The 24954-nt window shown below is 36.1% G+C and overlaps 1 protein-coding gene across 1 annotated transcript in view; it reads right to left on the bottom strand.

The window, feature by feature from the left end:
- The window catches only part of BRIP1 (BRCA1 interacting protein C-terminal helicase 1), a 140371-nt gene that overhangs the window by 8850 nt on the left and 106567 nt on the right, over nucleotides 1–24954 (bottom strand). Inside the window, 2 exon segments of the mRNA XM_006899468.1 lie at nucleotides 2147–2229; nucleotides 10142–10254. Coding sequence (XP_006899530.1) covers nucleotides 2147–2229; nucleotides 10142–10254 — 196 coding nt within the window.

The following is a 24954-nucleotide window of genomic DNA, read 5'->3' as shown; positions in this document are numbered from 1 at the left end:
ATATTTATGCGTTCCATTTCTTCCTTAACAATATCTAATTTTCCTACATTCATGGTTCTCACATTCCATGTCCCAATCACCAGTGTCTGCTTACAACTGTCTGAGATGGGAAAAGTATGGTCCATATTCATAAACAGCGAAAATGAAGCCAAAGTTTAGGAACTCTTTGTAACAGTACTTTATGAACTTCTTTATCTTTACAGGTAATAGCAAAGGTGCAAATATATCACTTGGCTCTTTGACAATAGATGGGTTACTGATATTGACTCTGAAGTGACTATTGTTACCAGTTGTATAAAAACTCATAAGCACATATTTGTTTGAGTGGGGAAACATTTGAGCATCTACTTCCTCTTACTACATGTAGTTGTGACTTCTTTCATTTCAGAAAATGTTACCACTGGTTAATGAAACTTATAAAAATCTCGTAGTATTTCCTAATAAACAAAAAAGTTAAAGTTTCACCTTATCCCCTGCGCAGGCCAGACCTACTCGCCTGCCCGCGGCCCCGAAGCAGCTCCAAGGAGGAACGAAGAGACTCGCGAGGCCTTCCCGCTGCCAGGACCCAACACTGCCAGCCTCAGGACGTGGAGCGTGCTTTGGGCTGACTGGTCTTTTGCTAATAATGTCCTGCCAGCAGAGCTAGCAGCAGTGCCAGGCCCCTGCCAAGTGTCTTGCCCCTAAATGTCCTCCCAAATGTCCCCCCAAGAGTCCACCAAAGTGTGCTGCCCCATGCCTGCCTCCAGTCTCTTCCTGTTGTGGCTCTATTTCTGGGGGCTGCTGCAGCTCTGGGGGTGGTGGCTGCTGCCTGAGCCACCACAGACACCGCAGGTCCCACCGCCAAAGGCACCAGAGCTCTGACTGCTGCAGCCAGCCCTCAAGGGGCTCTGGGTGCTGCTCTGGGGGCTTCTGCTGAGCTGGACCAAGAGGACTATAATGGCGCAACAGTGTAAGAAACAAAGTGTCAAAGACCAGCCTCCTCCTACTGTCCCACTCCCTTCATGCCCTGTTCTCTGTCTCCTGGAGTGCAAGTGCTCAAATCTCTTTGTAGAACGTTTTCAAATGTGCCAAGTTATTTTAGATCTTTTTCTTTGGGATTACAAAATAATAAAATTGTGCCTACTTAAGATAAAAAAAAAAGTGTTAAAGTTTCACATAAAGAGAACATAAAGAATGAAGAATTATAAACATCCAAAACATGTAACTATGTGCTTAAATGAGATAAACATTTTTTGAAAAATCATTTTTTAAGACACTTATTTTCTTGGTAATGCAAAAATAAAATTAAGTATTACTATCTTGCTCAGATAGGAATCCAGACTCTTGGCACCAGCAACCAGGAATCAAAAGATGAGTTACATTGGGAAAATCTGCTGTCAAAGACCTCTCTAGAATGCTAAAGAGCAATGATGACAGTCTAGAGACTAAGGTAGGTTGATCCAGGACGTGTTTCTCAATTATTTGCTGTGCATCTGAGAGCTGGACAACGAATAAGGATGAAAGAAGAATTGATGCCTTTGAGTTGTGGTGCAAGGGGAGAGTATTAAACATACTATAGACTGCCAAGAGAACAAAGAAGTTCGTCCTGTAGAGATTGAAATTGGACTACTCATTGGAGGCAAGGATTCTGAAGCTCTGTCTGACATATTTTGGGCATGTTCTCAGGAGAGGCCAGTCCCTGGATAAGGACATCATGCTTAGTAGGGAAGAGGGTCAGTGCAGGGGAGGAAGACCTCAAATGAGTTGTATTGAGACAGAAACTGTGGCAATGAGATCAGGTGTGTCAGGGACAGTGAGGTTGGCTCAGGACACAGCAAAAGTCAGGGTCATTGTTCTTAGGGTCACTATGTGATGTAGTTGACTAGATGGCACATAACAACATCAACATGTAACTGTAGCATATCTTATATTCTATAAAAGGAAAATCTTAACTGATTCAATATTATGTTGATAAGTATTTAAATCCTTGCTTATAAAAACTTTTCTTTTCCATAAAGACTTTTATAAACACAATAAGCATGAAAGGCTTGATTTCCATAGTTAAAGTATATCTTTCACATCTGATCCAGTAATTTCAATTTTGTATTAAAAATAGAAGCCATTATATATCAAAGATTAATATTATAATCCCAGCTAAGAATCTTACCAGAAATATAGCGACCTGGGTTACTTCTGAAGCGATCATCCACTAGAATAAGAGCTCCCCAATCATTTTTGTGTCGAATACACCTACAAGAAAATAAGGGTGAGGGGTGGAGAATCCATTATCTGTCAGTTATGTTTCTTTAATCAAAAGCTTTATTATGAAGAGGATTTAAAAGCTACTCACTCTTTAAACTCATGTTATCAAGAAACTGACTCAGTTCAAATCCACCAGCTGCTTCGCGGGAGAAGGATGGGCAATCTCCTCCCATGGGGCTTCAGGGGGTGCGGGACGACGGGCTGAGGGGCCTCCCCGCCTGGCTATACAGGGACCTGAGGACTCCCCTTCCCGACAGTCCCGACGCTATGACTGGTGAAAGCCCCAGGCCCTCAGGCTCTCTGGTACAAACTGTGAGAGGCTGAGAAGTCAGTCCCCGAGATAACTCTGCCCTCCAACTCCTACCCCCAATTTAATATTAAATTAATAGGCAAGCTGCCCCCCCTTCCTCCCTGGGGGACTCAGGGAGAACTTTTCACAGCCCTTTTACCTATTTTTCTGTCTTTAAGTCCCATATCATAATGACTCCTCCTGTATCCACTAACTTGATTTTTCACTTTGCTGCTCCATCATCCCATCACTTCCCCCATTCTGCCCTTGCCATGCAGTGAAGGAAAGGGTTTTTTGGGGTAAGGTCCAGGTCCTCTATCCCTCATCTCTCCTGGGTTTTTGTCCACTTCTTCCTCAAAGCCCCTGCTGCAGGAGCCACAGCCCTGGTCCAGGACTGTGGAGGGAGAGGACTGGTCTCATTCCTAACTCTTCATCCTCAACTCACCCTCACACATCACAAATATCTTCCCTATAACCTTCCTTGCCTTTAATTTTGATTTGTGCAACTTGTAACTAGGTGTTTATGGACTAAAGAAGGATGGAAAAAAGAAAAAAAAAAGCTTTAGGTAAGGGTTACAAAGTATTAGTCTTGGCAATTGAGAAGAGAGCTTCTGTATGTCCTAAACATGGGCATCTTCTCAGATTTAATGCAATTTTGCTAATTTGTTGAGGATATTTCACCTATGTCCATGAGGAATATTAGCCTCTGATTTCCTCTCACCTTGTCCCCTCTTTGCACTGTCTTTTTCTAGTTTTAGTAACAAGATAATGTTGGGCTCATAAAATGAGCTCAAAGGGTTCTATTTTTCTGGGTAGCTAATGTAAGAATGCTATTATTTTTAAAATTTTTGCTAATATTTGTCAGTGAAACATCTGGTTCTGAAATTGTCACCCCTCACTCATACCTCAGGTAGGTTTCTAAATAGGCACCTCAATTCTTTAATAAATATAGGGCTATTTAGTATATCTATTTAATCTTGGGTGAATTCTGGCAGTTCCTGGATTTTGATGAATCTGTTCATTTCATCTAGTTGCAAAATTTTCAGCCTTTCACAGTACTTTCACATTATCTTTTTAATGTCTCCAGGGCATGCAGCAATGTCATTATTCTTTACAATGGTTATTTGTATCTTCTGTCTCTTTTTTTTTCTTTTTATGTGTATTTTACTAATAAATTTTATTAAAATTAAAAGACCTAGGGAGCTCTGGTGGCCTAGTGGCAAGAAGCTGCACTGCAATCCCAGAGGTATGCAGTTCAAATCCACCAGATGCTCTGCTGGAGAGGAGGGGCAATCTCCTCCTATATTAGTCAGATCTGATTTGAGAGTACACACACACAATATAATTTTTTAAAAAAAATTAAAAGACCTTTCTTTTTCTTTTTTTGTTGGTTTGTTTTCAATTTTTGTGACTTAAGCATGTATCTTTACTTTTTTATATTTGTATTATTTTCTTCTGCATTTTGTAATTTCTTAGAGATTTAGATTATAATAGATTTAAGATATTTCTTCTTCTCTAATGTAAGCATTTAATGGCATAACTTTTCCACTACACACTGTATCAGCTACAGCCTACAAATTTTGATATGCTGCATTTTCATACAGTTAAAAAATATTTTCTAATTTTCCTTAAGCCTTTGTTTGAATCATGGGTTTATTAGCAGGATGTTGCTTAACTTCCAAGTATTTGTAATTTTTTTTATCTGTTATTGACTCCTAGTTTAATGCTTTAATTCTATTATGGTCAGAGAAAAATATTTGCTATGAGTTCAATGAACAGGAAAAAACAAACCACCCATTTAGAGTTTGTTTTATAACCTGGGGTATGGTTTATCTAGTGAAATGTTCAGATGTGAATTTAAAAAGAATGTTTGCTATTGTTGGGTAGAGTGTTTTATAATGTCAATTCAATTCACTTGATTGAAAATGTTACTCAAGTCTCCTACATTTCTGTTTTCTGTCTAACTACTATTCAGATTTTTCACTTAGAGGAGTGCTGACGTCTTCAACTGTAATTGTGGTTTTCTGTTACTCTTTCCAGATTTGTCCAGTTTTACTTCACTCATTTTGAAGCTGTGCTATGTGTATACACATTTAGAATTATGATTTCTTCTTGGTGAATTGATCTTTTATTATTACGTAATTCCTTCTTTATCTGTACTCATTTTCTCTGCTCTAAATTCTCCTTTGTCTGATATGAACGTAGCACTCCAGACATTTTGATGGCTTTTCATATTATGATCTTCCTCAAACTGCCTGCTACAATTTATTTTTTTTTATTTTATTTTTTTAAATTTTTAAAATTTTATTATTTTTGTTTATGTGTGTGTGTACTGTCAAATCAGATCTGACTGGTACAGGAGGAGATTGCCCCTCCTTCTCCGGCAGAGCATCTGGTGGATTCGAACCGCGTTTCTCTGGGATTGCAGTGCAGCTTCTTCCAATAGGCCACCAGAGCTCCCCTACAATTTCTTTTTTGTAGTCCTCAAATAGTTGCTCTATTCACTTGGTCTCAATGATTCACTCCCTCATTGACATCAAGTCAGACTCGACTCACAGCTGACCTCCATGGGTTTTCAGAGGCTATAAGTTCCAAAGGCAGAGATTGTCCGTCTTTCTCTGGAGAAGCAGCTGATGAATTAAAACTGCCTTCCTGTGGGCTGATGGCACAACTTCATATCCACTCTCTCTTTTTCACCACTTGTTTAATGCTCTGCTTTCTATCATTAATGCATTTCCCAACACTATCAAAGCTGTAAACATTTTTCTCAATATAGTCAAACCTTCCACCCTCTGTACTCAATCTAGAGTAATAACTCTCTAGGCCTTTTATTTCAAAAGCTTTCCCTCCCAATTATTTTATTATATATTTTATATATTTCAATATGGATTGAGACTCAATATCAAGAAGACAAAGATTCTCACCACTGGACCAACTGATAGCATCAGGATGGATGGTGAAGAGATTGAGATTGTTCACAGCTTTAGTCTGCTTGGCTCCACAGTCAACACTCTTGGTACCAGTAGTAAGGAAATTACAAGACATATTGCAATAGGAAAGTCTGCTGTTAGGGACCTCTCCAAAGTTCTGAAGAGCAATGGTGTTTCTCTGGAGACTAAGGGGTGTCTGATATAGGCCATGGTCTTTGCAATCACTTGTTATGCATCAGAGAGTTGGACAATGACTAGGGAGGATAGAAGGAGAATTTATGCCTTTGAGCTGTGGTGCTGGAGAAGAGTATTGAGGGTACCATGGACTGCTAAGAAAACAAACAGATTCATCCTGGAGAGGGTTAAACCAAGCGGCTCCTTGAAGGCAAGGATTTTGAGGCTTTGTCTAACATACTTCGGACATGTTGTAAGGAGGGGCCGGTCCTTGAAGAGGGACATCATGCTTGGTAGGGTGGAGGGACAGCGCAGGAATTGGGAAGGCCCTCTATAAGGTGGATTGATTCAGTGACTGGGGTAAGTGGGATGGGTGTATTAGAGACAGTGCGATTGGCACAGGACAGAGCAGAGTTTAGGGCTGTGGTACTTAGGGTCGCTATGAGTCGCAAGTGACTTGAAGGCACATAACAACAACAACAACAACAACATTTTAAAAATCTTCCTATCTCTCCTGGATTGAAACCCCAGTTTCTGGAATCTTTTATTTAAAAAAATAAAAAAAACAAATAAACAAACCAACCACATTTTCTCATATTTTGATTAGAAAATTAGCATCTTGAGGAGCTAATTTGCTTCATTTGAAGCAAATGTTTTAGGCCTTTGCATTAAAGACTTTATTCTGTTTTACAGCTTAATTGATAGCTTGGCTTGTAGAAAACTCAAGTTGCAAGTAAAATTTTCTCCTTAAAATTTGAAGACAAGTCTAAACTATCTTCTAGCTCCCAGGGTTGCTTTCAAGAAGTCTGATGCCTTTCTAATTCTCTATCCTTGTAATTTGTTGTTGTTGTGTACCATCGAGTCAGAACCAACCCAGAACGGAAACCTCTAGCTTTTTAAAGGTGTCTGACACTTACCTGCATTAATCTATCTAGTGCCCTCAAGTCCTAAATTTTCTAGGCATGAATCTCAGGTTCTTATTGTTTTTACCACTACAGACTAATTTTAGCATTCTCTTGCCTACAAAGTTACTGATCTTCTTTAAAAGACTATTGACATATTGTTTGTTATTATCTCCTCTCTTGTTCTTTTTAACTTTGTAAATATGATATTCTTGCTCTTTTACTGTCACAGTATTTTTGGAGGGAGTAGAGATTAACATAAATGTTGAATTTTCCCCACAAGCTTTAAAAATTGGCTTTTTTCTAAGCAACAACAACAACAAAAAAGCTGGCTTTTCAGATGATGCTCTCTTATTGTATTAGAGAAATCTACAGGTTTTAAAGTTCTACTAAAGTGAGCAGGATAACAGGACTATGTAGACTGACAACATTACACAACAGTATGAAAACAAGGGAATGTGATGGTACTAGGGTACTTTGCTTTTACCTTAGTTATGTTTAATCTGTCCTATGGCAAAAAAAGATATTTAAGTTAACAAAACAATTCAGAAAAAAAAGGTTCACTTTTTCTCCCCCCCCGCCCCCCACTGTTTTCAAACTGCCTTGCTCAAATTCACTTGAGACAAGATTACACTTTTAGTAAAGTATAACAGTTAGGAAATGCATAGTTCAGTTGTAACCTAGTCACAAAACCATCTGGTATAATCCCAAAGGTTGTTATTACTACATTTCATAGACTTATATTACTTCAAATACTCTTTAACAGTTCTATATGGCATTGAACATAATAGATAAAAACTTTAAAATGTGCTGTATGTTGATACTATTTCCTTGAAAATTAGTAAAATTTTCCAGGTTGAGTAATCCATTTATTTTTTAATTATGATAATATAAAAATCACAGTATCAGATATCAGTATAATAAACATATGTCTTTATCAAATTCTAGAGACAGCCATTTTAAAACTTGAGAAGTTTTGGGGCATGTGAGGGACTGGGGTAAAAGACTAAATTTGACATTTTTCAATAATTCTGTAAGAATCTGCTGAGCGTCTACGTCCCAAGCACTGATCATTGCTAAGAATGTGAAAATGTATCGAAAAAGATGACAAATATAGAAAGAAATTATTACAATACAATCAGATACTACTGTATTAAATGCTATGGGCTTACTCAGGAGGAATTACACTCTAGACAGTGAAACAGACTGCTCAGAGAATGTGGTCTTCAGCTAGACGTAGATTTTAAGTTTGCCTAAAAAAGTATATGAGAACACATGTGAAAAAAAAAAAGAGTAGTGGAAGGACATGGTTGGTCATTTAACCCTTTCTGGACTCACAGGACATACTCTATTTTCCACTTTTGGAGTTTGGTGGAAAACTGCTATCTTACTCTTGTGTATGCTGCCACTCGTAGGAACCTGTCTGGCTCTAAATCTGATGAAAGGGCTGTTATTCCACCAATCCTAGCATAAGAGACTCCTTGAGAATCAAAAACATTTTCCAGTAGGTTGAAAAGAAAACCTAATGACTTGGGGAAAAACATTTGCCAATGATACCTCAGATAAGGGTATCATAACAGAAGTTGACAGAGCACTGCAGAGTCTCCAGAAGAAAAAGACTGATAATCCAATCACAAATTGGGCAAAAGACATGGAAAGAATTTTCACAGAGGATGGCAGTCGGATGGCCAACAGACACATGAAGAAGTGCTCAAAAATCATTGACAATAAGAGATACAAATCTAAACCACACTGAGATACCATCTCACCTCTGTAGCAGCAGGAAAGCTTAAGAGGACAGCAAGCAATAAATGTTGGAGATGTGGAGACACAGGAATTCTCATATACTATCGGTGGGATTGTAAAATGGTACACTCTGGCTGGTGTTTCCTCAAAAAGCTGAACACAGAAATCCCATATGACCCAGCTATTCTACTAGTAGGAATATACCCAAAGGAAAATAGAACTGAGACACAAATAGAGATAAATATAGTGATGTTCAAAGCAGTTTTATCCACAACAGCAAGAACATGGAAATAGGCCAAATGTCCATCAACAAGCAAATGGATTGAGAAATTGTGGTATGCTCGCACAATGGAATACCACGCAGCACTCAGGAGTATTTTATCTCATAAAATACAACATAAGAGAGGATATAGAGTTCATTCATTTGCATAATTTGAATGCCTCATAGTTTCAATGGGAAAAATTATTATAGTATTAAGAAAATGACAATTTCATAAAGAGACTATTAGCTTCTACAAATTCTAATTATAATAATGTTTAAATAACATCGATGCTGATGTTCTACAAATTGTGACAAATGATAACTGAATATAAATAATAAACAGAATCTTTAAAGAATAAAATATTATAATTAAATTTTAGTTTTACTTGGTGCTAAATTTTTAGTGCTATGACTATGGTTGTGTTAACCATTCTTTAATAATTTATTTATAATGCTTTATTGCCCATTTTCTGCTTTTCTAAAGAGTTAAGTATTGTGTTTATTTTCATTAATTGTTCAGTATTCTTCCACTTCAGTTATCCATCAACAAATATCATTATACAGAAAGAATCCACAGCAAATGGAATGTAGGCTGTTATCTAAATCCTAAAAATCATGCTTAACTAAATATGACCCCCCTTCCATTTTACTTTTTTAAATAAAGAAACAAACAAAAAATATCAAACTTTTTACTATCAAGTTGGAACTGATTCACAGCAGACTCATCACTGGGTGATCATAAATCACTTTCTCAAGGAGAAGATGGTAGATTCAAACTGTCAGAAAGGGATGGTTTTTGGGCTAAGAGTAAAATTCCACATGGACAAGGCCCCCCGAGCTAACCTCTTTACATAGAAGCAGAATAAAAATGCAACTGCATGAATCACTGAATTATAACTAATTGTGTGTATTTTATAAAATGAATTTAACAATTATATGATTCCACTCACCTTCAGTGACTGAAGGACACTGCACTGCAAACAGAAAATCTTACCTTGGCGAGTATATAATTTTCATTCCCCGCCCCCATCCTCCTGAAATAGGAAAGTCTTTTCTTTCTACATATAAAACCACCATATGGGTCCTATTGTTCACAAGCCAAAACCTTTATTTCTTGGTGGTGAGCTCCCTTAAATAAACATATCCTGAGCATCTTTTAAGCTATTGATTGCGTAGCCATTTATAAAACTTTAAGTTTTAGTAAACCTCAAATTTTCTTTTGAGTATGATCTCTTTTATTCTACTTACTCTTTTCTATTTCTGCTTGTGACATTTATCATGGACATATGTGAATTTTTATGGTTCCAGTTACATTTTACCATATTTATCATGAGGAGAATATCACATATTTTATAATCTGTTACTCTTACTGTTGAGTGGATTCTGATTCATTGTGATACTCTATCAAGTTTCTCAGGTTTTAAATCTTAATGAAAAGACTGTCCATCTTTCTCCCGTGAAGTAAGTGGTGGATTCAAACAATTGGTCATTTGGTTATCCAGTAAACGATGTACTTTGCCACAAGAGCACCTGACAGATATACTACTGGCTGCAGAAAATATTATAATAATACTGTATTAAATTTCATTCCACTTACCTACCTAGGGCCTGGTTTAAGGCCCTATATGCTTGAATTTCATACCACTGACGACCGGGTAAAAGACCTCTTGATTTTGAATGCTGGTCATTGTACTGACGCTTTAGTTCAACCTGATAATTTAAAAATACATTAAAAATATAGTAAAATAGTAGGTAATTTAGTCTTAAAGATCATATTAGCCTCTAACATTCTGAATATATTTTTAGGGTAGATTACAATAGCTATTCTTGAGTCAACCCTGATTCAGAGTTATTTATAAAAGAATGATATTTTGCCAAGTGTTATACTATCCTAACAATTTTCAGCATATTTGAGTACACTATGGCTCATTTGCAGAACTCCCTTACCTTCACTGGCCCTCTACTTCACCAAACATCCTTTAGCAAGTGGTCTTTCCTGATAATGTATCCAAAGTAAATAAATTAAGCAACATTCTATTGTGATCCATAATGTTTTTCTGGTTAATTTTGAGAAGCAGATAGTTGACCACTGATCTACTCTCCATAGCTATTATTGCTATTGTGTACCATTGAGCTGGAACCGACCCAGAGCTGACCCTCCAGTGGGATTCAGAGGAAGTAAACAGTTTGTTCATCCTCCTCCCACGGAGCAGCTGATGGATTAGAACCATACGCCTCTGGAATTGCAGCACAGCTTCTTACCACTAGGCCACCAGAACTCCCTTTCCACAGCTATAGTTGTACCTCATCTAGAATTTCATATAAATGCTATCATATAATATGCAGTACCTTGAGATTGTCATCTTTTGTTTAATGTTTATCTAATTCATCTGTGTGTGTGTCTGTACGCGCGTGTGTGTGTGTGTGTGTGTGTGTGTGTATGAGAGAGACAGCCACTGCTTTGTTTATTTTCAAAATACAGGCTTTTGTTATAACCTATAGCAGAAAGACAAATACAGGAATAGGAAGGAGCCTGGTTTCCCACAAGAGAGTAAAGTAAATCTCATACACTGCAGACAAAAGGAATTTCAGGTTTGGCCATGGGGAGGAAAGGCAGCTTCAGATCCTCAAGAAACGTATTCAAGGCCAACACTGAAGGATACACACACATACAGAGTTCTTCTACTTAGCACTTTATTAGTGAGATTTGTTCTAATTCTGGACTTTTGACATACCAATAATACCTAATCATATTCTAACCTATTACAATAATTCATTCTTCTGTTTAACCACTTTTAATATATTTAAAACATTTGCATTTACTGTAACTATTGCTACGACTGGTGTAAAAATCTACTATCTTTTCTATTTGCTCTATCTGCGTGTTTTCCTTTCTTAATAAATCAATGATTTTCAAAAACATCTGTTATATTTTCAACTTTTTGTTTGTTGTTGTTATGTGCCGTCGAGTCGCTTGTGACTCATAGCGACCTTAAACTCCGCTCTGTCCTGTGCCAATCGCACTGTCCCTGACACTCCCATCCCAATTACCCCAGTCACTGAATCAATTCACCTCATAGAGGGCCTTCCTCTCCTGCGCTGTCCCTCCACCCTCCCAAGCATGATGTCCCTCTCCAAGGACCGGTCTCTCCTCACAACATGTCCAAAGTATGTTAGACGGAGCCTCAGAATCCTTGCCTCCAAGGAGCCACCCAGTTTAACCCTCTCCAGGACAAATCTATTTGTTTTCCTAGCAGTCCATGGTATTCTCAATACTCTTCTCCAGCACCACAGCTCAAAGGCATCAATTCTCCTTCTATCCTCCTTGGTCATTGTTCAACTCTGATGCATAACAGGTGATTGCGAAGACCATGGCCTGTATCAGACACACCTTAGTCTCCAGAGAGACACCATTGCTCTTCAGCACTTTGGAGAGGTCCCTAACAGCAGACTTTCCCATGGCAATGCGCCTTTTAATTTCCTGGCTGCTGGTGCCAAGACTGTTGTGAACTAGTGCTAGGAAATCAAGAGACAAATTGCATTGGGAAAGTCAGCTGTGAGGGACCTCTCAAGAGTACTGAAGCGCAACGACATGAGGCTGGAGACTAAGGTGCGCCTGATCCGGGCTATGGTCTTTGCAATTACATGCTATGCATCAGAGAGTTGGGCAGTGACTAGGGATGACAGAAAGAGAATTGATGCCTTTGAGCTGTGGTGCTGGAGAAGAGTGTTGAATATATCATGGACTACTAGGAGAACAAACAGGTTTGTTCTGGAGAGGGTGAAGATGGAATGCTCCTTGGAGTCAAGGATTCTGAAGCTCCGTCTGACATATTTTGGGCATGTTGCAAGGAGGGACTGGTCCTTGGAGAGGGACATCATGTTTGGCAGAGTGGAGGGGCGGCGAAGGAGAGGAAGACCTTCAATGAGATGGATCGATTCTGTGAGTGGAGTGGTGGGAATGAGTGTGTTTGAGACAGCAAGGCTGGCACAGGCTAGAACGGCGTTTAGGGCTCTTGTACATAGGGTCGCTATGAGTCGCAAGCAACTCGATGGCACATAACAACAACAACAACAACAATGGATTATTAGTCATATATTTTTGCTTTACCTTTTGGTGATTTCCTTTAGGTTTATACTCCATAGCTTTACATAGTTATTAGTGAATTTTTAAATAAAATTAGACCACTGAAAATACAGAGCAAACACTGCATAACATTTTCATTTTCTCCTCTCTGAGAAAATGAGCTTTGCTGCTGCACATTTTAGTTCTACACATGATACAAATGTCATAATACATTGTTACCATTATGCTTTAACATTTTATCTTTAACATTTTATCATTAATAATTTTGTTGTTGTCAGCTGCAATCAAGTGGACTAAGATTAATAGCAACTCTATGAACAACAGATCTGAACATTGCCCTATCCTGCAACCTCTTCACTCTCCCTGATAATGCTCCAGCCCACTGTTACACAGTCATTGTTATCAATCCATCTTCTCTTTTTCTGATCCTCTACCTTTTCCAGCATGAGGTCGTTTTCCAAAGACTGGTCCTTCCCGAAAACATGGCCAAAGCATGTGAGACAAATTTCACCATCCCTGTTTCTCTATCACTCTCATTGCACTTCCTCTAAGACAGACTTGTTTGTTCTTTTGGTAGTCTGTGGGATATTGAGTACTTATTCATTGTCCAATTTTCAGATGCTCAGGAAACCACTGCCAATACTATGATTTGAATCAGGCACATCTTAATCTTTAAAATTATAAGATTGTTCTTTAGCACTTTGAAAAGGTCCTTAAGAGCAGATTTTCCCAATACATGTATTGGTTTCTTGACTGCTGTTACCATGGATGTTCATTATGGATCCAAGTAAAATGAATGAAATCCTTGACAACATCAATCTTTTTCTCCATCTATTGGGTGTTTTCTATCGGTCTAATGGTGAGGATTTTTGTTTTCTTGATACTGAGATGTAATCTATATTGAAGGCTGTAGTCTTCGATCTTCTGCAGTAAGTGATTCAAGTCTCTTTTACTTTCTACAAAGGTTGTATCATCTCTACGTTGTTGATGTGTTTCTCCAATCCTAATGCCACATTTTTCTTCACATAGTCCAGCTTACTGAATTATTTGCTCAGCCTACAGATTGAATGGGTGTTATGTATCATCAAGTCAGACCCAACTTATAGCTTGACCCTCAAAGGATTTTCAAAGGCCATAAATCACGAAAGGAGATTATCCATCCTTCTCTTATATAAAGTGAATAGGTATGGATAAATGATACAAACTGGTATATACTTATCCTGATTTTAAACCATGCAGTGTTCCCTTGTTCTGTTCAAACAACTGCTTCTTGGTCTATAAATAATTTTCACATAAGCACAATAAAGTGTTCTGGAATTCTCATTCTTCTCAAAGTCGTTCATAATTTGTTACTATCCCACAGTCAAATACTTTTAAACAAAACCAATGTAAGTATCTTTCTGATATTTTCTGCTTTTAGACAAGATTCATTGGCTATCACGAATGATATCTTTCATTCTATGTCCTCTTGAGCAAAGCAAAGCTTTTGAGAATGGCACAAAATAGGGTAAGGTTTGATATGTTGTTCACAGGGTCACGCTGACTCACAATCAACTTAATAGCATCCAAAGACAACAAAATCATATGCATGTGAAAGTAAAAAAAAAAATTTTTAAAAGAGGAGAGGATAATGAGAAGTTACTGCTTAATGGTATAGTGTTAAGATGAGAAAAAGATCTACAACTAGAAGTAGTGGTTAAACATTGATTTATAATTTATTTAACATCACTGAATGATACACTGAAAAATGTTAAAAAATGATAAGTATATATTTCATCACATAAAGAGACATGCCGTTTTTAAGAACTGAAGTAAAGGGGAAAAAAGATATCAATCTTAAGTAAAAAATGGTTCTCAAATTCAATAACAGCAATTTATTTACCAAACTGCTAGTATTGAAAACTCATAGAAATGGATAATGATTTTTAACAACTAGTTTATTCAATAGATACAGCAGGAATTGCTCCCTTCAGTCACTAAGCTTAAAAAAAAAAAATCCATATATAGGATTCCTGAGTAGTTTTATCAAACCATATATTTTTAGAGTACCAATGCAATTAAAGTAGCAAACAGTTATATTCTGGGCTTTCCAGATAAAGTAATATAATTTATCATTTTTACAAGTTATACAACTACTCAAGAGTCTAGTCTAGTCTTCTCTAGACTAGTCTAGTGTTGTATAGCCTATGACAGCTGTACCCCATATAAGGCAGAAATTTGACAGGTAAGAAAAATTGGGTGTTTGTGATGCAGTATTTTTTTTTTCTAAATGCAGGATTTTTAACAAAGTGATAGAAAAGTAGTAAGCATCCTGTTGTAAGAGGAAAACTTGCAAGACCTGGAAAAATAAAGCAGTCTTGTTGCATTCCAGCTCTCACAGGTTTGGCTTGTGTTAACCTTTTTCCACAAAGAACATCTTGAAGAGAGAAAGCAGAAGAGTACACTTTTAAAAGTTAGTTTTCAAACAGAAACACTGTTTTGCACTCCCTAAAAAAAAGAATCTGTCAAACTCTAAATCAAAACTTTATAATCTGAAAATAAATTTTCTTCTAAGTGCCATCAGCAACTTTTACTTGAGTCACATAAATAATATAATTTAATAATATAATAATAATTTATAAATAAATATCATAGTACCACAGAAGACAAATATATAAAAATAATTTCTGAAAATTTAATGAAACCTTGATTATATTTGAAGATTCAGAGAAAAACTACATTAAAATATTTCTGTCTAATTAGGGGAAAAGATATCTTTCATTATAAATGTTATATAATATGTGAATACACTCTTTAATCCAGTATATACAAGTACATTGTATATTTATTTCTCAAAATGTAATTAAAGCTGCTTTCTTACAATATTTTCTTCAAAGTAATCCAGCATTTACCCTTTGCCAAAAATTATCATTTAGAGATTTTCAAAATTTCTTATGCCATACATAGTCTAACAATGATCATTCTTCCTAGGATAATAATTCCTGTGGGAAATATTTGTTATAAATTAAATATGTAGAGAAAATGTTGCATTTACATTATCTTCCTACTGTTACTATTTATTTATTTTCATCAACACAAATGAACTTTTCTGTATGGCTACATTTTTTTCAATTTCTTGCAAAGTTTCAGATGATATTTACAATCTAAATGGGCTTTTAACTGTCAATATTTCACCAAAGGGAATTATTTTAGCTGAAAGTTAAAAAAACTTTTCTAAATAAGCTGCATATTAAAGGATCACTTTGAAATATTTTTATTAATGAGGAAACAGACTTTTAAAAATTAATAATATATAATAAAAAATTATCTTTGGATATCACATTTAATAAGGGAAAAATACAACTAAAGGTTTAGAAAAGGGAGAAAGCCAGAGCACCTCATTTTAATGACATCAGAATCTATTTCACTGTACACTTAGGGATTATCAGGCATGAAAACCAATGCCCAATTTAAAATGACATATAGCATATGTGAAAAAGCCAGTTTCTCCTGCCAGCAAATAGCCTAAATGTTAAGTAAACCAAAGGCTGGAAGGGATTAGCTGAAATGTCAAAAGACAATCTTTTACTTTTACCTGCTCATCCTTATAAACACATTCTTATCCCTCAGGCATGCATTCCAAACAAACAGTTTCAGTATACCAGCAAAAGGCCTATGGCTAGCTGTGCCATCTTGTAACTGTCAAAGAGATTAGTCTTTGATCTATTTGGGAGGTCATGCCCACATTCACATTAGCTATAGAGTCTAACAACATTATACCTGTTGACCAATGCTTCTTTAATGCCTAATGAGACAGACATTTCATATTATGGAAGTTAACTGTGAATGGGCTTTTGTTTGTTTTGACAGAAAGTAAATATCATAAACTGAGCTCAACTGTGGTTTGGAAAAATGATCTTTTAGATTAGTTAACATTATTTTTCAAATACATTTTATAAGAATTTCACAAAATAGATAGTTTTACTAAACTGTACATTCTGGAAGATGCTGAAACCATTTGATCCTTATTCCAGTACATTAGCTTATATATAATTGTGGAGATGTGCATGAAAACAAGGAAAAAAGCAAACTATTTTATCAGAAAAAAAGAAGACCCACACTCATGTTTGGTGTGGTCCTTACCACACAAATTAACTATTCGACAGCACACAAAAATTTGGCTGTCTCACCCCTGACCTCAATAAGCTCAATCATTTAACGTTAGCATCTACAGTTATTGGAGTTTGTGACTTACTGGTTCAGACAATGCATCGATTGATACAACTTTTTCTTCTTTCAGAATTCAAAGTTAACACAAAACGAAAAGTAGCATGAATATAGTAGTTTCTAGACAAATGAAAACATATCTGTGTCAAGGGTTATCTAAAAGTTTAGATCCTGAAAAGTAAAGCTAGATTATCAAGATTGAGGTAATATTTTTGGAATTATATTAAAAAAATCATAAACATATTGCATTCAAGGAGAAGTAATATAGTTCTGGATTCCAATTTTACTATGATAGTGTAACATAACATACTTCAAATCACACAAACAGCAAGCTCTTTAAGTTCTCCATACTTGAGCTTTATTTGAAACAACAATCAAGCTACTTATTGCAGTTAAAGAAGATATACCATAAACCAAAAGAATCAAACCACATATATCAACAAAAAATTTAGGTTACAATTTTGAAAATTAGAGTGCTTTTTCAACTTAACTAAACTCAACTTGGCCTTAAATAACTTTCTATGAGAGTAGTTTTTATTTATTCTATAAGTAGCTTCCATAGAAATAAATTGTATAATAAATCTGAACAGAATCTAAAAATGCACTTCTTCACTTTACTACTACCTCACATATATGATGATAGATTTTACACCAATTCATATAAATATGTATGTCTTCAGTAATAAATGCCTTCCTGAAAGTAACAAACATACACACAATATTTTTTTCCTTCACCAGCAGTTTTAAGATCAAAGTTCAAGCTTAAAATAATGCCAAGAAAATATCCAGCTAAACTTAATAATTAAAAAATATTAAGAAAACTTTGCCTCAGTAAAAACAAACATGTCATCCAGCAAACACTCAAGAATAGCTTTATCTTTAGCCAAGATACAGGACCTAAAACCTAAACACTTATAGCAAACTAAATCTGGAAAACAGAGAATGTGCATTAGAAACATTAACTACTCTATATCATCACAGTGTAAACACTTTTATCAGAGAAAGTATATAAATTCTAATAGTTAAAGTTCTAAACTCAGCATATGACTTTATATATGAAACAATTTAACTAGATAAAAGGAATACAGCTTGTTTTATTTCAGCTGGCATATTTTCAAGGTTTCTGAAATACCATGTTAACCAAATATAGTATAATTTTTTTTAATGGCTAAAAATAGGTTTCAGCCAATGTTAAGAAGGCAAACTCTTTTTAAAAAGGAGAGTGGGCTCACATTAGAAATTGTTTTCAATTTTTATTTTGTGTTACATTAGGACTTGAGCACAGTCTATCAAAAAATAAGCATCATGACATAGAAATAGTGATCTAACTTATTGTACAAATGCTTCAAGATTACTTCAGATGAGTTGATTTGTTGTTTTCTGTTGAGAAATCTATATTAAACTTTATGTCACAGGGTTGAAAGGAACAGCTTAAAATTTACAAATACAAAAAACCAGAATAATATATAAGCCTCTAAAATCAAGTATCTCCTGCTTTCCATATACCGACTCTACTACTTATAATAATTTAGCTTGTAGCTTCTACCTAGAATTGTTTGTTGGCTATTTAGTAACATTTATACAGTCCAAAATAAGCCATGATCCTTTCAGTCACTTGCTATGTTGCTGAGAGCTGGATAATTAATAAGGATGAGAGAAGAATTGATGTCTTTGAGTTGTAGTATATGAGAAGACCACTTAATATCCAGGAATTGCCAAAAGAACAAAGAGATATATCTTGGAAAAGGTGCAGCCAGAATGCTCCTTAGTAGCAACAACAGCATAGTCTTGTCTTATATACTTTGGACATGTTTTTAGGAGAGGCTACTCCAGCTATTGTACATACAATCTCTATGAGTCACAGGCAACTCAGCGGCACATTAACAACTACAACAACAATTCCTTGGAAAAGGACATCATGCTTGGAAAAGGTGAAGGGTCAGCAAAAGACAGGAAGATCCTAAACCAGATGTATTGGCACAGTGACTGCAACAATGGGCTCAAATATGTCAGCCATGATGAAGATAGTGCAAGACAGGGAAGAGTTCAGATCTGTTGTTAATAGGGTTGCCATAAGCAGTACCTGACTCTATGGCACATAACAATAACAACAATATAGAGCTTTATATAATAATATTACAAAAGATGTCTTTATTAGTATTGAGCATTAGACATTAACTTTCTGTTATTATGAACATAATATGCCAGGATAAGAGATAAGAAAGGTATATAACAATGGATGATTTTAGAGGATGTGCAGGGCTGGGAAAGGGGGGGATTAATCACAGGATTGTACAATTTGATGAGTGGCAGGGTGAGGGAAATTGGAAAACAATGTATTTGAATTTTGTAAATAAACTAGTATTTTAAAAAGGTGAATGAACTGGGGGGGAGGAAGGGAGGAGGAAAATATGCAACAATGAATGAATGAAAATCCAACTTTTCTATACGCTTTTGTTAAAATCACAATTAAAAAAGAAATAAGAAAGGATAAGAAAAGGGGAAAATCAGCATGCTCCCCTTAAGAAGAAAATAATATTTTAAGGCCTGCAAGAAATTTTTATGTCAAGAGCTAAATTAAACAGTTTTTAAAAGAATAGGCTTGTGGCCATTTAGGTAGATTATCCATGCCTGGGCAAGTCACAATATCTCACTCTAGTTTCCTTTCTCAGATTCTTCCTCTGTAATGAATAAATAAATAAATAAATAAGAAAGTCTAGCCCACTTTACCTCACAATTGATTAAAGAAAAAAAATAATAAAGCATCATATTATAGAGAAACAGTAACTCACTCAGTGACATCTAGGTGGAGTTGGAGTGATTCATGGGTGACCCTCCAGTGGGTTTTTCATGTCAATTGTACATGAAGAGACTGTGAGTCTTTTTCCTCACTCTATATTCAAACTACCTCTGGAGCAGCAGTGCAACTCCCTATGAGCTGCACCACCAGAGCTCCCTAATATGATGGAGATAAATGGGCTGGAAAGTCATCACAGATATGATATTTCTGAAGCCCAGTGTAGGACTGGGTAAGCCTTACATTCTCCTATAATCTACCGCAGCATGTGTAATCAAGAGCCGTAGGAGTTGACAGGTTGTATGGACAATCAAGTCACTACTTCAGGCTGTTTACCCCAAATCATGGTTTTAGCACCTGGACTTCTCTCTGAGAGGGAGCTTTGACTGTGCTATGCAATATTCAGGCAATATTTCAGGTGACTTGTAAAATAATTGGATGACTTATAAAATAAGTCTGTTAATTGAGTGGCTACTTTTCTATCAAATATCAGTGAAAATATGTACACTGGCAGGGCACAGAGAACAGCTTTCAAATAAACTCTTTGCTAAATGACTTCTACAATTAATTTTACATTTTCTATGATATTATAATGAATATTAAGTCGGTTGCCATGGAGTTGACTTGGACTCACGGTGACCCCACACACGTCAGAGGGAAACTATGTTCCAGAGGCTTTTCCCAGGCTGATCTTTCCGAAGCAGATCACAAGGCCTTTCTTTCAAGGCATCTTTGGGCGGACTGGAACCTTCAAATTTTCAGTTCTTCTCCAAGCACATTAACCACTTGTACCACACAAAGACTCCTAATTAAAATTAAATCCAGAAAAATGGAATCCATTGCTGTGGTTGTTGTTAAGTGCCGTCGAATCATAGGTGACTCAGCAACCCAATGAAAGACCTGAACACTGGTATAACTTTCGTTTCTCCAGGTTCATAGAGTTTCCGCAGGCAAGCTATTTCAGATGCGGATGCCACTCCTGCTTCCAACCTTGTTTTGGGGAGCTCCACCAAAGTCAGTTTCAAATCACAGCACCCTTTCATCGAGTTTCTAAGGCTGTAAACCCTTATGGGGGAGATTGCCCATCTTTTTCTAACAGGGCAGCTGATAAATTCAAACTGCTGACATTTCAGTTATTAGTCTGATGCTTCACACAGTACACCACTCTTGCTGTTGTTAGATGCCATCCAGTCATAGCAACCATATGAGCAAGAGACGGCACATTGTCTCATCTATTCTGCTCCGCGGCCCCACTCTTTGCCATGCTCAAGCCCAATGCTGTCAGCCCCCCTCATTGAAAGTCATCTTCTTTTTCAATGACCCTCTACCTTTCCTAGCACGACATCATCTTCCAAGGACTAGCCCCTCCTGATAACATGTTCAAAGTCTGTGAGATGAAATTTTACCATCTTCTCATATGTAAGCATGTTGAGTGTGGGAATAACCACAGGGATTACAACATTTGAAAACTCAAGCTATAGTTTAGAAAAGAATATAAAAGCTGGTTTTAAGAAGGAAAAAAGAGGCATTTTTATCTTTGCTTGCCTCTCAAAAATCAATCTCAAAATTCAAGAATTTGCTCTCTCTTTAGTTAAATTACTCACAAATCCTAAGTAGGACTGTGAAACACAAATGGACAAATTATAAATGACCAAGCAATGAGGCAAAAGTTCAAATTCAAGTACTTATTCAGCTGCTCATACATGAATTAAGACAACGTGGCCTGCTTAGAGATGACCAGAGAGGTGCAGAAAATGGGGATATAGGGAAACAGTTGAAGGATATGTACCATAAAGTCAAAAGAGCAAAAAATTAAAAGGATATGTGAACACAGAAGAAAAGCAAATTCCTAATATGACAAAAAGGGGAAATGACAGGATATATCAACTGTTAAGCAGGCATAAAGAGCAATTTAGTCCCCATTGATGTAGCTCAGGAGATTCTGAAAAGGGTAGAAAAAAAATTAACATATGACAGATTTTATAAGAAAACTATACTGAGAGCTGTTTTACAGAGCTATGTATTTAAAACATATTTCAATTTAAAGACAATTTATTTGGCCAAAGATACTTTAAAAGGAGAAAGGGAAGCAGAGTAAGTATTCTTAACTCCCAACCACTTGTCAGTTTGTCATACTGCAGCATTTGTTTGTCTATGATGCTAACAGCTATGCCATCAGTATTTCAAATGCCAGCAAGATCACTCGAGCCTTCAGTAGAACTCTGACTCATTATGTGTTCTTGTGAGACAGAATACAGTTACTTCATAGGGTTTCCAATGCCATAAGATTTTCTGGAAACAGAATGCCTTGTCTTCTCCTGCAGAGTCACAGGTGGACTCAAACCAACAACCTTTCAGTAAGCAGTCACATGCTTTAACCACTGTGCAGCCAGGCCATTTGTATTCTACACAGGTAATCTATAAATACTTGTTTGATTACTGAGTAGTTTTTTAATTTGGCCTCCAGTGGTGTCATTTCATTTTATCAAATGTTTGTATGTTTCAATCTCAGTATTAACTAGATTCAAATCTCATTTTCCCAGATCACTCACAACATTTAGGCAAATTAGTCAAGTAAATGGATATCAACATGGGAGGTAAAAGGTGTTATTCAACTTCATTTTCCTTAAACAGCTGAATAACCAGATCCTACCTCGCTAAATCACCATTACACATCCATGTCCTTCACGAAATTACAGACAACTGTGGTGTAGAGGTCTTGCTTATTTTGGCACCTACTGCATTGAGTACAAAATCGGTTCATGGTAGAGGTTTGCTGAGGTTTGTTCTGGTGGTGTAGTCTGTTGCACTGCTAACTCAGAGGCCTGGCACATGTAGTGGTTCGAATCCATCTAAGGCTCCATGAGAGAAAAACGGGCACTCTCCTCCATCAAGATTTGGATCGTTATCAGTCAGAACAGACTACAGCAATAACTTTAAGAGAGATTTTTTGGTAGAGGTTTGTTAAACAATGATGAATAAACAAATGAAGAAAATACCAAGAACACTGGTTAAATATAATTTTTAAATCATTCAAAAGGAATATAGGCATCTGCTCAAAATTATGACGGTACTAAGCCCTTTCAAGTGGCTTCAACACATAGTGCAGAACAACTGGATCCTCACATACAAAGACTCAAGTTAGACTCAGACCTCATGTAATATAGGAAATTTACTCAAAATGACCTAAACTATTAGAATCAGAATCATGAAAATCTTAGAGGAAAGCATAAGGGTGAAGTTTCAGGATCTTGCTTTTAACAATGGATTGTCAGATATTATATCAAAAGTATGAGCAACAAAAGATAAAAGAGATAAATTTTATCAAAGGATCAAAATTATAAAAACTCTGGATTCTGGTGGAACTGTATAACCACTGTGGAAAGCAGTTTGACACTTCCTCGAAAACCTGAATATAAAAATTCCATATGATCCAGCCATTCCACTGCTGAGAATAATCCCCAAGGAAATCAGAGTTAATGTGTAAAGAGAATTATGTACACTTATGTTCACAGCAGTGTTATATGCAATAGCAAGAAAATGGAACAACCCAAATGCCCATCAACAAAAGGAATGGTAAGAAAACTGGTATATTCATGCAATGAAATACTTTGCAGCACCAAAGAACCATCAAGGATTTCTAAAGTGCGATACAACATGGGAGAGTTTAGAGCATAATGTTGAGTGAAATAGCTCAGTCACAAAAGGACAAATATTGCATAAGACCACTACTGTGACAAGAGGATGGTAACTATGGGTGGGGAGAGGGGAAGAATAAAAATGTAATGGGTAGACAAAGAATACTACCAGGACCAAGACAAGGGAGTAGGGAAAGATTTACATAAAGACAATACAGTCCAGAACTGTTATTGCTGCTTTATTGTACCATTTGAAATCATTAAGAGCCAAACCTAGATACAGTGAAGTTAGTTTGTGATTCCCCCACCCCTTATGCAAGTTATTTTCCCAAGTATTCAACCAGAGTAGTTCTTTTTTACACAGAGATGCAAATCATTTTATAAAGTTTCTAACAAATAAAAACAACTTAATTTTCACTGGAGGAAAAAAAGACAATACGGCTATTACAATTAGCAAATAGGAACAAGTTATGGCTGTAATTTTTGAGCAAGGACACCACTGCCTGTTTCATACTTGGGTGAAAATTTCAGCTTCAAGAGATTCAGTTGCATGGCAATGTGTATGCCCAATGAGCCATGACTGAAGCATTTCAAACCAGTTTGAAATCGTGGTATAACCCCCAAAGAATTGAAAGAATTTGCACAAACAGGTATGTTTACATCAATGTTCACTTCAGCATTATTCATAACAGGCAAAAGGTGGAAACAACCCAAATATCCATCAAAAGATGAATGGATAAACAAAATGTAGTATATCCATATAATGAAAACTTATCCAGTAATAAAGAGAAATAAAGTTCTGATATATGTTACAGCATGGATAAAACTGGAAACTGTGATTTTTCTAAATAAGCCAGAAACAAAGATATTTTTTATCAATTATTTAGAATAAGTAAATGCATAAAGACAAAATTGACAAGATTTGGAGATTGTGATGAACAGGAGTTATTGCTTCATGAGTATTATTTTTGTTTGAATTATAAACACTTGAGGATGGATATTGCTGGTGTGTGTCTTTGAGTATGAACTAACCCAAAGCTGACTCTCCAGTGGGTTTTCAGAGGTAGTAAATTTTTGTCCATCTGTCTCCCACAGAGCAGATGGTAAATTCGAACTGCGTGCTTCTCTGTGGTGGCAGCACAGTTCTTTACCACTGAGCCACCAAGAGCTGTGTGCCTTTGAGTTGACCATGCTTCTTTACAATCATAATGTCACACTTAAAAATGTTGAAATAGCAACTTTTTGCTTTTACCTCATTAAAATTTAAATAGAAGAAAAGTTTTCTTGCTTTTGTAATCAAGTTTGTTTCAATATACTATAGCCCTCTGCATTCCTAGTCTCATTCATCTGCTACTTCATGTCATTGTCCAAATAAAAAACAAAAAAACACAAAAACCCACAACCAAAACGGAAGAACAATATTCTCCTTAAAGAGAGAATGTTGTAATGAAGAGTTCTAATATTGCTGTAATTTGACAATATTTTGTCATCTAGAAGTACTGGTTTAATTAGCCCTATCTTATTTCTTGTTAATTTTTGGAGCAAGTATCTTTTTCTGTGGTTTATAAAATACTGAAAATAATAGTTTACAAATATGGAAGTATGTGTGAGCTTGTAATAAAGTTAATAACTATTATAATAAAAATAGTCATCTGTATTTTTTAATCACCAGTATAATTTTT

The sequence above is a fragment of the Elephantulus edwardii genome, unplaced genomic scaffold (assembly GCF_000299155.1).
Source record: "Elephantulus edwardii isolate Elephantulus edwardi_28Jun2011 unplaced genomic scaffold, EleEdw1.0 scaffold00257, whole genome shotgun sequence".
NCBI lineage: Eukaryota > Metazoa > Chordata > Mammalia > Macroscelidea > Macroscelididae > Elephantulus > Elephantulus edwardii.
Note: the sequence above shows the minus strand (reverse complement) of the source record. Positions and strands in the feature narration are given on the sequence as shown.